Source organism: Sceloporus occidentalis, unplaced genomic scaffold (genome assembly GCF_023333645.1).
Source record: "Sceloporus occidentalis isolate IW3139 unplaced genomic scaffold, rSceOcc1.0.p SCAF_1, whole genome shotgun sequence".
Taxonomy (NCBI): Eukaryota; Metazoa; Chordata; class Lepidosauria; order Squamata; family Phrynosomatidae; genus Sceloporus; species Sceloporus occidentalis.
In genome coordinates, this window is record NW_028316981.1 from 237,914,872 (window position 1) to 237,927,573 (window position 12,702).

At 41.0% G+C, this 12,702-nt stretch overlaps 1 protein-coding gene across 1 annotated transcript in view; it reads left to right on the forward strand.

The window, feature by feature from the left end:
• Positions 1-10,597, forward strand: part of TMC1 (transmembrane channel like 1) — a 104,837-nt gene extending 94,240 nt beyond the window's left edge. Inside the window, exons 19-22 of the mRNA XM_089479921.1 lie at positions 3,463-3,588; positions 4,498-4,576; positions 4,792-4,903; positions 10,529-10,597. Coding sequence (XP_089336047.1) covers positions 3,463-3,588; positions 4,498-4,576; positions 4,792-4,903; positions 10,529-10,533 — 322 coding nt within the window. The 3' untranslated portion in view covers positions 10,534-10,597. The remainder of the gene's footprint in view (positions 1-3,462; positions 3,589-4,497; positions 4,577-4,791; positions 4,904-10,528) is intronic.
• Positions 10,598-12,702: the final 2,105 nt, after the last annotated feature.

Consider the following 12,702-nt stretch of genomic DNA (forward strand, 5'->3'; position numbering starts at 1 on the left):
AATAAGAAGATGCTGTAGAAAGCTATTTCTTATTTGCAATGATACAAAACCATGGCTGACATCTAGAGGTGGAGCTGTGCAAATGTCTCATGTACTCTCAAGACTTACCCAGGCATAGGTGCATGTAAGTGTCAAGTGGTTTCAAACTGTGAAGAAAGGAAACATGCATAAAAATAGCCTAACTCACCACATATAATTTTTTTTTCATTCTCGTCCTCATCACTGTCACCGTCAGCCAATTATACCAAGCATGAAGTCCTTAACAGTTCTTTCCCAAAATAGGATATACAAATATGTACAGCCCTCAACCGATGTCTTAATTCAAGGAGAGAGGAAGTCCTACATAATATGATGAAAGTATTCTCCATCAGTACAAGCTCTGAGAGAGGTAAAACATTCAGTTAGGGATGTTTTCAAAAACAAGTAACCTGGCTTGAATATCAGTGAACAAGAAGGAGGGAAGGAGATCTCTGTCTTGTAAGCTCTGCCTTCTTCTGCATCAAGAGCCAGAGCCAACCCAGTTTAGTACCTGAGTCAAAGCAAAAGATGTGCCCCTTCTACTCCATGTACAGAAGCTAACTGGGCTTATAAGTAGCACCTTATTTCAAAACTGGCAGGGTCTTCCAGGGCATATGTGGACACCAGCCCAATGGCTCTATCCCTCAAGATGGAGAAATGGTTAGGAGATCCAGGAAGAACAACCATGGCTGCCACTGCTACTCCTCAGCATATGTCACCTGTGGCAGTTGCCTCACTTTGGCGCGTTACAGACCGCCCCTTTGGGGCGGTTTGTAGGCGCACCTTTCCCCACCGGATCAGGGCCTCAGTGGCCAGAGCGGCAGCCGCTGAAGCCCCAATCCACCGCTTTCCGGGCTGCGGGGAAGCGGCAAAAGGCCCCGTTTGGCCCCTTTCTCCTTTGGTCCGCTGGGCGCAGCCGTCTGAAGGCTGCGCCCAGCGGACCAAACCAGGAAGGAGCTCCAAAACGTAGCTCCTTCTGGGGTCGCGGAAAGGGAGCCCTAGGCGCCCTGCTGCGACCCCAATACGTTTGGAGGGGGCGCGGTCGTCACGTATCGATGACGGCGGCCGTGTGGAACGGCTGCTGCCATTTTGTGCCTTAACCCTAGTACGTGCTCCGCGCGTACTTTTAAGCCCATCTGTAACGGGCCTTTGTCTAATCATTGAACCAGTCCTGCAACTAATCCTTCTGTATATGCCCTTTGGCCTCATTTGTTGTTGTTTGCCTTCAAGTTGAACCCAACTTACATTGCCCTTAAGGCAAACCTATTATGGGATTTTCTTGGTAAGTTTTGTTTCAGAGGGGAATTACTGTACTATTGTCATCCTCTGAAGTTGAGAAGGTGTGACTGGCCCCAAATCACCCAGTGAGTTTCCATGCCCAAGCTAGGATTCGAACTCTGGACTCTAGAGTTGTAGTCCAATGCTGAAACCGCTACACCCCTTTCCTGAAAAAAAAGGCTGTTTTTGTGTTTTTGCCTTCTAGGGATAAAATTCTTCACTAACTTCATTCTTGAAAGAAGTGAATAATTTAGTAACCTTGTTGTGAGCAAGTCTTCAAAAACTGCATCTGCTTTGAAGATTATTCATAATTCAGGACTTATTCTGCATAAACTTTCCAGATGATATTCTTGCTGAGAAACCAGCATCTTTCTGTGCAGAAAATAATAGTTCAATATTTCTGTGCTGAGCTATTTTCTGTGAAGAAAATGCTGCTTTTCTGCACCCCCCCCCCAAAAAAAAAAAAAATCCGATGTGCAAGTTTTGTGCAGAATAAATCCGGAACTACAAAGGTTCTTATCAACCTATTTTTCCTTATCAAGATTTCTCAATATTCATGAAACACATTTTAAACCTCTTTAGGCGTATTTTCAAATAGTCTTTCCATCCTCATTGATCTCTCTAGACCACCTTTTACTGAAAAGGCCACCTTTCTAGACCACCTTTTACTGATAATAATAATAAAAAAATGCCTCCAGGGCAGTGCCTCACTTTTTCACATTGGTCGACAGGCCCTGCTGCACTAACAGAAATAAATAGCTGTTTTTCAAAGATGCCCACTCTTGGAATCAACAGAGCAATCATGACAGAGGAGGAAGACACCAAGGAGCTCAAATTACCTTTGGACTTTATCGCATTGCCTCTGGTGCCTGACTTACCTCTTCTGAATTTTGGCCAAATTCGGAAGTTACACTGATTTTATCACATGGACTTTCCCCTGAAAATGGCTTCTCATTGCCATTGGTTGAATTCAGGCTCCGTAAGTTGCTTCAGTGGCCATTTTTTCCAGATTGGAAGCTTCAGAGTTGGAAAAAATGGCCGCGGAAGTGACTTACGGGGCCTGAATTCAATACTGGAGGCAATGGGAAGCTGTTTTCAGGGAAAAGTCCATGTGATAAAATTAGTGTAACTTCTGAATTTGGCTCAAATTCGGAGGAGTTAAGTCGAGCACTGGAGACGGTGCAATAACGTCCTTAGTCTATCCCTGTGGCCTCCTAGAGGTGCATATTACTTATGCAAGCCTGGTCCGCATTACGTTGTTGTTGTTGTTGTTGTTGTTGTTGTTGTTGTTGTGTGCCTTCCATTCATTTCTAACTTATGGCAACCCTAAGGTGAACCTATTACACTTTTCTCAGCAAGATTTGTTCGGGGGGTGGGGGTGGTTGCTCATGCCTTCTTCTGAGGCAGAGAGAGTGTGACTTGCCCAAGATCACCCAGTGGGTTTCCATGGGCAAGGGGGCATTTGAACCCTGGTCTCCAGAGTTGTAGTCCAGTGCTCAAACACTACACACTATATATTTTTTCCCATTTCCAAAAAAAAGATAGACCTTCAGTTATTGGACTTCATATACACATTTTTCTTTTTGATCACAATTTACCAAAATTATATAATTTTCAATGCGGGAGCAAAACTGAGAGATTTACCCATTTCTGCTGTGTATATACCACCTGTTTGCATTAATGCTGTTCCCTCACCTGTGACCCAATTCATAGACTCTGCTAAGACAAGTGGAGGATATCACCCAAATAATTTTAGCTCTGTAGATTGGTTTTTTAAATTTCATAGTACAACATAGAGTGATTTCACTGCTCCGTTGACAAGGAGGCCACCTGTCATTGCTTGCTAAGACTACTATATCCATGACCCAGTCCACACCTGAGGAGAAAGTTTATCTGCTAATTTCCCCCTTTGTATCTTATCATTAAATCCTAAGTGTAAACATAACAGGTTTCCATGGCCAAGTGGGTATTTGAACCCTTGGTTTCCAGAGTTGTAGTCCAGTGCTCAAACCACTACACCATGCTGGTTCTCTTATGTAATGAATCTGGTAGGCAGGCATATTTATGGGACTATAATCTGAGACTATTGATTATTTATTTGTATTAGTGTTATTTTCATTAAAAAATCTTTTTAATATTTTTCCCATTCTATGTGTGGATGGACAGTGGAAAAACGAGAATGTTTGAAGTCATTGGAGAAACACTGGAAAATGATTTTCCTTCCTGGTTTCAGAAATTTTTTAATCTTGCTGCAAATCCTGGTGTGATCCTACCCTTCATATTGCTGATGGTGTACGTACAGCATCATTATTTTGCTTTCTGTGGGAATGTACAATTTATTCATATGTTATTTTCTATCCTACACTTCCTCCAAGATGGTGCTGGCAACCTACATGGTCATTTCCCCAGTTTACCACCCCCCCCCCAACAACCCTGTGAGGTAGGTTAGGCTGTAGGATAGGAATTTGCTCAGGAATCATCTGCTGAATGTCATGACTAGATGGAGGTTTGAACCTAAGTTTGCCCAGGCCTAGTCTGACAATCTAACACAGGAGTGGGAAACTTTAAAGGGGCCCTCTTTCCCTCTGCAGCCTCACATCATCACTCCTGGCAGGACTGGAAGTGATCATAGAATCATAGAGTTGGAAGAAACCACAAGGGCCATTCAGTCCAACCCCCTTTTCTTGGTCTTTTGTGTGGGTTTTCTTTTAGTGTGGTCCATGCACCACATTTTCCTTGCCTTTTTCTCTAGACACTAAACTATAGTAGCCCTACTTCCCCCCCCCCATTTTTATTTTTACATATAGAAAAACAATAGGATTATACATTGGGCTCAGAAGAAGAGAGATATAGGTATAGATATAGGTACCTTCCTTTTTGTCCCTCCTGACTTGTAAGGTTGTATTGATCACAACACCCCCCCCCCCCCACAGCTCATTTAATTCAAGAACTGTGAGGATGCAGGGATGAGATGTTAATGACTAAACGTGATTATATGCATGTGTGTAATGTATGTAGACCTACTACAAACACTTTGTGAACCACCATTTTGTATAGTATCTTCTTAACTTGTAGCAATGAAGTTAACAATGACTATGATTGTTATTATCAGCAATGAAGATAGCTGTTACATCAGCATACTTTAATGAACTTCAGTTAGTATAATCATAACGTGATTCTATGATTTCCTTCCCCCTTTAGCTTGAGTATCTACTATCTCAATGCTACCTCAAAAGGGTACAAGGACATGAACCTGGAGCTTAAGAAGAAACTGCAAAGTGTAAGGATGCTGCAAAAGACATTTGATTTGGGTTATTTTTTCCCATTAGCACAAGGGTGAGAATTCTGCAGCCTTACAGCTGCTGTTGGGCTGTTGCTACCATCATCCCTAGCCAACATAACCAATGTTGAGGGATGATAGCAGTAGTGTGGACCACTCCTGGATTAGACTGTTCCTGAAAATAACAGGATTTTACTTTCATTCTTCTTTATCAGCAAGCTGAGGAAAACAAGAGGAGGAACAAACAGAAAGCTCAGGAAGCACGGGAAAAAGAAGAAATGTCTACTGAGAATCCATCCAAACAGAACAACCCTAAAGGAGCTCAAGGTAGGAAGGGCTGGAAAGCCTTTGCAATAATTGTGGTTCCTTTTGCTGCATTAGCACCAGAGAAGCTCTTTGTCTTTTAACAGCTGGCTATAAGGTAAAAATTTCACAAGTGCACCTCTGCTTTTCATTGTAATTCCATGCCTCAGAGGAAACAGTTGCTGAACCTCTGCCTGGCTTGCAGTCAGAGGTGGATTTCCATTTCAAAAAGACAGCTAGCTTTGGACCTGAACAGACAGGCCAAAATAAAGCTGCTTTGGGTCACTTTGGAGATATTCTGTTTAAATGCTGCATGCGTCCTAAAAGGCCGGAAGTTGTGCCAAAGCCATGCTCCAGTCCTAAGGACTTTGGTGTAGCTTCTGGCCTTTTAAGAGGCACGTGTCATTTAAACAGCATACCTCCAAAGTGATCCAAAGCAGCTTTATTTTGCCCTGTCTGTTCAAGCCCTTAGATAAATGGCAAAGGGCCACTGCTGTTGATCTCTGGGATGATCCAGACTGATTAAAAAGTCCAAGATTTTGTTCCTGTTCTTTCTGATATTCTGTTGGGTTAAAATAAACTGACCTGGTGAGCTGGTATGAAAAGTCTCTGATTCTACTGGGAGCTGATAGAAAATATGTATGGATATCCAAAATAAAATAGGAAAGAACGGGAACAAAATCTGGGACTTCTGCCCTTTTTAATCAGTATAGATGTGCCCCAGCATTATCCAAACCAATATGTACACAGAACAAGAAAGGTCATATGTACAGAGTCAATAATTCAAGCACATGTTGGTATCCACAGATTACTCACTGAAGCACAAAACTAATGGCACACATATATCAAAGTCCAAACTCTGCAGGTGGGCAATCTCTTCATTAGGAACAATTTGTAGGCACTCTAAATTTGCAAGCTTTGAGTCTGGATGATAAAAAATGAGAAGGTTTTTTTTTTTTGAGAGAGAGAGAGAAAGAGAGAGAGAGAGAGAGAGAGAATAAACATGGATGTCCAAAAATGTGTTTTGTCTCACAGTTTTGAGCCTCTGAGGTTTGGGCTTAAATTTAAATTCAGTTCCAAAATGGAGGCTACTGGACTGATGAACTATGGATAATATGTATGCTGGTTTCCCATGACTGCTAACAAATCCCATTGGGGAATGAAGGCAATGGATGATATCCTGTTAGCCATTTACACAGGCATAAGTCAAGCATAGAGAGCCAGTGTAGTGTAGTTGTTTGAGCGTTGGACTACAACTCTGGAGATCAGGGTTCAATTTCGTGATCAGTCATGGAAATCCATTGAGAGCACACAACAACAACAACAACAACAACAACAACGTCCAGTGTAAGTAATTTTAAAGTAGTTGTGGAATTCTCCACCCACCTTGCATAATAACCAGACTCCCCACACCCCACATTATAGCTGCTGCAACATTTATTGGCCAGTGGACAGCACATGTATGATGGAGAAGCATCCAGAAATGTTCCTATGGCTAGATGTACAGCACTGACATCATCCTCCAGGATCTCTGGAAGACACATGGGAGGTCCCAGAGGATGCTTTGTTGTTGTGTGTTCAGGTATAGCAATGGCCCACAACCTTGGTCCTCTATTTATTTTGGGCTTTGGCCAACAGTCAGGAATTATGCAAGCTGAAGTCCAGATCATCAGGGGGACCAAAGGTTGGGAACCATGAATGATAGGAACATTGTTGGACACTTCTCTGATGCTCTCCTATTCTCCACTGGCCAGTAAATAGTCATATTGGGGTGTTGCAGCAGCTGAAAGGTGGGCTGGGGATGGGTAAGATCAGAAATGATTCATGGTTCTGTCTGTGGATAAATTTATGATATGTCTTCTGACATGGGAACTTGGCCTTCATGTTGGGTGCTCTTCTCTGGAACTACTAGATTGGCAGCAACCCAGACATGTGTATATGTAGTATATTATTAGGGAATTAATCATTTCTAAAAGTGGTGTTTTCCCCTCCACCCTGTCTTAAGAAGACTGTAACATGTATTGTTTGAAGAGAAGACAAGGAAAGTTGTTTAATTATGAAGACATGCTTATAATACATTTCTTCTAAAAAATAAAACAAAATCCCAAATTGGTTTACAACAGTATAGTGTTGGAAACCAGAAAATAAAATAAAATAACAAACAGAATAGGGGTAAGTGAAATGGTTCATTAAAATCATAAAATATGTAATAAATGTAAGCTGGAAAAATAGTATCACAGACAAGGAGCAGATGGGCTGATAATAGCTGCATCTGCATTGCAGAAATAATCCAGGTTGACACCACCTTAACTGCCATGGCTAAATGCAATACAATTCCCAGAATTCCATAGCACTGTGACAGGTAAAGTTGTGTCAAACTTGATTATTTATGTAATGTAGATGATGCAGCAAACATCACTACTTGCTGCTAATTTAAAACAATGCTTCATCTGTCAGTGCCAACAACCAAGAGGTTTTGTTGTAAATTTTACCACCTGCAATAGATAAACACGGGCTACCTCTCTGCAAAATGACATGGTTAGGAACACACATTCTGACTTTGGCCTTCAGTATCTATCCTGTCTTTCGCTTCCCTGCCCCTAATGTGCTTCAGATAAAGAAAAAGGAGAGAGTGTGTCCAAGAAAGAAAAAGGAGAGAGTGGGTCCAAGAAAGAAAAAGGAGAGAGCGGGTCAAAGAAAGAGACTGGTCCACAGCAGGAAGAGAGGCCCAGTGTTGCAGATGGAAACCTCCCTCCATACGGCAGAGGAGGAGGTGGTGGTGGCGGTTTCGCTCCTCCTCCACGTATCTCAGTGACTCGGCCACTAGGACCAAGGGGCTATGGCATGAATGGACCTCCAGGAAATCCACGCTTTGGAGGCTTCCAACCAAGGATACCAGGAGGGCCACCTCAACGTTACTGAGAATAAGAATCTTTCTAACTTTTCTATGAGACAAGCCATCTGCATTATACAATGCTGGACTTCAAATGTTTGGAAAGGAGATTATCCAGTGAGATTCTGTCACTGTCAGAAGGAGATACTAGCTAGAACCAGCAGAGAAGAGTTAGCTAGGGCCTGGATTTCAGAAGCTATCTTGGGTCTTTAGTATAAATGGTCAAAACTCAAGTTTTCATCAAACTCACTAAGACATGGCATTCTTTTCCTCCACTCAGTGCTGTTGGAAAGATTAGGGACAGAATAGGCTGGGAGAAGATTTTAAGTTCTCCCCCTCCAGGAGAGCACCCCAAAGGGAATTAAAGTTTAGCATTATAATCTCTCTTTTTTAAAAAAAAAAAAACAAAGGACTATTTCTAGATTTTGTAAGTTACAGTGACAAAAGAAGAAAATGTATTTGTTTTGCTATGAATTTTTCTTTGGATATTTTGGATTTTATTATTTCTTCTCCATGTTTTTTGTCTGCTCTCTTGGATAGTTTAGAAATCAACAGTAACATACCAAAAGTGTTTTGATTCCCAATTATTTAATGTGATTTTAAATTTAAAAAGCGTCTTTCTACAAGGGGACTTTTGAATGACTGGACCAAAGTGTTGATGTAGCATACAATAAACCCAGAGTACCACTAGAGGGCAGAGTTTAACCTCTTTTGGTTAAACGCACAGCTCTGTTTTCTTTGATATGCTCCAGAGCAACCCCAGGGACTGACAGGCTTTAGATGGCTTTTCCTCTTAAATGGAAATCTCCATTTTCACATGTTTGTGTACTAGATGCTCATGGCTGTTCAAAGAAAATCTGACTGGCCATTTCTGGATCAAGTCGATCTTGGTCTGACCTAGAAAAGTAGTATGTAAAAATGTGTGGATGTCATACAAACAACCTGGCATGTATTATTATTATTAATATTAATATTATTAATTTTAATATTAATTATTCACTTATTATTTTAAGACAGTTAAAATTTAAACAAACCTATTCGAAAGTCAGAAGATAAAAATCAATAGCATTGCATACTATCAAAAGTCATTGCAGTCAGTTCCTTAAAAAATATTGGAAGAGAAAAGTTTTCATCTGCTAATAGAAAGATGGTGGGAAGGGGGAACAATCCTAGTCTCTCTAGGGAGGGAGTTCCAAAATGCAGGAACAGACACTGAGAAGGCTGTATCTCACACCTACACCAGGTGTATCTGTGAAGATGGAGGGACTGAGAGAATGGCTGTTGAAAGTCTGAGAGCTCAAAAAACTGGCTCATATAAGATGATATGATCCTTCAGACAGCCTAAATCTGAACCATACACGGCTTTATAAATTATAAGAAGAGCTTTAAATTTTACCTGGCAGCAGACTAGTAACCAGTGGAGATGATATAACAAGGGAGCCAGATTTCCTCTGTAATCTGGCCCAGAATAATCTGAGTCCAATATGAGCCCCCTATCCAGGGGACCAGTATCTGCGATATCACCCACATCTGAAAAAGTATGGTCTCTCTAGGCATCTGGAAGTCATCCAGTGTGACTATGGTCACTGCATATGCATATGACTGCTGCAAATATAGCATTTGTTATTACCCATAATTTTCTTTAACTGTGATAAGTTTGTGGATATGGGGTGTGTGTGTGTCATACTATATAGCTCTTGGAGCCAAACAAAGTTTTTGAGGACTTTTCAAAGCCCCAGGCAGAACACATCAAAATTACCTTTCCTGCTGCACCACTGGGTACAAAATGCTGCTTCTTGGAGTCTTTCCAATTTTGCTGATTTTCAACTTATGGCAACCCTAAGGTGAACTTGTCATGTGGTTTTCTTGATCAGATTTGTTCAGAGAGATTTTCCTTTGCCTTTCTCAGAGGCTGAGAGAGTGTGATTTGCCAAGCTGGGTTTCCATGGCTGACTGGAGATTCAAACACTCATCTCCAGCGTCATAGTCCAACGCTCAAACCACTGGTTTAAAATTCTTAAGATGCCATCAATCAGAGCCTCTTCTAATCATAAGGGGAGGCCAATGACTCAAAAGATAACATTGGTACACCGCCCCTCAGCTGTTGCTCTAGCAATTGCTATATACACTTACTGGGGAGCAAATCCCATGGAAGTCTATGCGGCTTCCAGTTGAGTAGATCTATATACAGTTTTACTTCTGCGAGAGTGCCAACTTTCCACTGATGAGTAGCACAGATTTTCTAAGCAGTACCACTGGAACGCCTTCCAGTGTCTGCCAGCTGCTATCCCCCCAATCCCTTTGAAAAAGTCTGGGGTATTTAAAATCAGACTTTGGTTTATCTCTACTTTGTCATTGGGAAGAGATCCACCGGGACATTTCTATAGCTCATCCTGCAATTTCAGTCATATCAGAATCTGGCAACCATATTAAACTCACACTTGAATGACAAATTATGTGGCATAAAGGCATCTTAAAATTCTGATTCCCTCAGTCAGGGACTCTTCTAACCCTTAGAGTAGGCTACTAACTCCGGGAATGAGATTGGTGCTCCTACCTCATTCCAGCTATTACTCTACCTTAGCCATGAATTTCCCCTTACTACAAGGACAGAACGGTGTGTATCATGTAGCCTGCCATGAAGTGTAGCAGATATTTTTCTGTCACCAGTTTTGAAACAGAGTTTAGCTGCTAGTCTGGTTGGCTCCTTTTTTATTTTCAAAATGTATACCCATTGGATTATTTGTGTTTATCAGCCTAGATGTCTAGATGTCAGCTATGAATGCAGTCCCTATGCGTGGAAAAGAAAGATAAATGGAAGAAAACAAGCTGAAGAACATGAAATAAGTCCAGTTCAGGATCCTGGGAACAGATGCCTGGTTACCATCTTGTCTGAGTTGCTTATACCATTAATGTATTATTGTCTCCTGATCTTTCTATATATGACATCTGGACTCTATGTATAAGTAAACTTAATGATTGTGGAATCAATTGTCCTATGTTTGCAATTACATACCATATTGTGTACTGCATGCCTTTTGTGACAATAACAACAGGTGATTTTTGAAGTTTCTATAAATAGTTTTGATTATTATATAGTCACATTTTGTGGTATATTTTACAACACACACACACACACACACACACACACACTATATTCCTGGATCCATACTGGAAGTTATCGTGTTTTGTTTGTTAGAAGGGTGAATGCTGAGGTTTCCCCTGTTTATTATTTTCAAAATGTACATACCAGTGAATAGTTTTCCCTAGATACTCCTTTTTTTAAATATTATTTTCAAATATAAAAGAAGATCAAAACACATTATTTTAAAAGTAGACACTAAAACAGATATATAGATAATGTCCATTTTAATTGTTCCATTGGTTGTTTATTTTTGGTTATGTTTTGTTTTGTTTTTTAGTTAATGCTTATTCCAAATCCCACAGAAGCAACATGTCTTTATTCTTATTCTTTAGATGCTCAGGAAATTCATCATTCCATTACTTAGAAAATGCCCCACCAAAGACGGACATAGATATTTGATGGAGTAAAAGCAAACAAACTTCCCTAGCATACAAACAAAATACAGATGGCCCTCTGTTTTAGCATGGAATCCGTTCCGAAACCGCCCCCCCCCCCCATGGAAGCTCTCTTGTATTCAAGCCCCATAGACATGAATGAGGTGCATGTCTGTGCGCGTGCTCGGGGTGTGCACGCCAGGCACGCACCCCATTGAAAATAGTGAAGGCTGCCCCTCCATGGATTTTCAAGGGTGTGGATCCAAGATCCATGGTTTAGGAAGGGTGACTGTAAATGGATATCAAGTATCAAAAAAGTTTGTCAGACACTGATTTTCTCGTTGCAGCTTTTAATTGTATGTTAGGCCTGTTACAGACAGCCAAAATAAAGCTGCTTCGAGTCACAGTGGAGGTATGGTGTTTTAATGATGCATGCGTCCTAAGAGTCCAGAAGCCACACCAAAGCCACGCTCCAGTGCAGTCCTTAGTTTCTTCATTTAGGCTTGGTTCCAGAACCTAGATAACTGGTTATCGGTGTTCGGTATTTTTCAATTTTTTTCCTTTCAGTTACTTTCCTGTATAGTTAGTTGTATGGATAAGTGAAATATTTGATCCATCACTGATTCCTATTTTACAACTATGGCCTGTTACAGACTGCCAAAATAAAGCTGCTTCGGGTCTCTTTGAGGTATGCTATTTAAATGATGCATGCATCCTAAGAATCCAGAAGCTGCACCAAAGCTGCACTCCAGTGCTTAGGAATGGAGTATGGCTTTGGCGCGACCTCCGGACTCGTAGGACCCATGCATCATTTAAATAGCATACCTCCAAAGAGACCCGAAGCAGCTTTATTTTGGCAGTCTGTAACAGGCCAATGGCAGGAAGATGTAGCTGTCCAGATCACCCCTAGCCAGCTTAGTCAATAGTTCAGAATGGTTGTATCTCAATAACATTTGGAGGGCCACATCTTTTTTATTCTCTGTAGTGCGTTCATGTGTTTAGGTGTGTGTCGACCTATGTCTCCACGCATACTTTTTGCAATAGCAAATTATTCCCTTTCAAGCCATGAACAATGGACAAAAATGAAACAGATGCTTTCGGTTTATTTGCACAATGTCTTGTTTAAAGGATGATAATTTTTACTCTTAAATATTTAACTTGTTTCTGGATTCTTTCAGTTAAGGGGCTCTTGCATCTGCAAAGCTTTGCATTCTGGTTTCTCATTTGTCAAACATTTCCCTAGGGTCTGGTCCAGAACTGTTATTAAATGTCTCGCCCACAAAATAAATAATTTATTTTATGAACAGCCAAAAGTTTTTCGCTTAGGAAGAGTGTTCTGGTAATGTTTAAAAATAAGGGAGCCAGTGTGAATCCCTTTAGTTTCCACATCTTTGGATTCCTTTAACCTTTA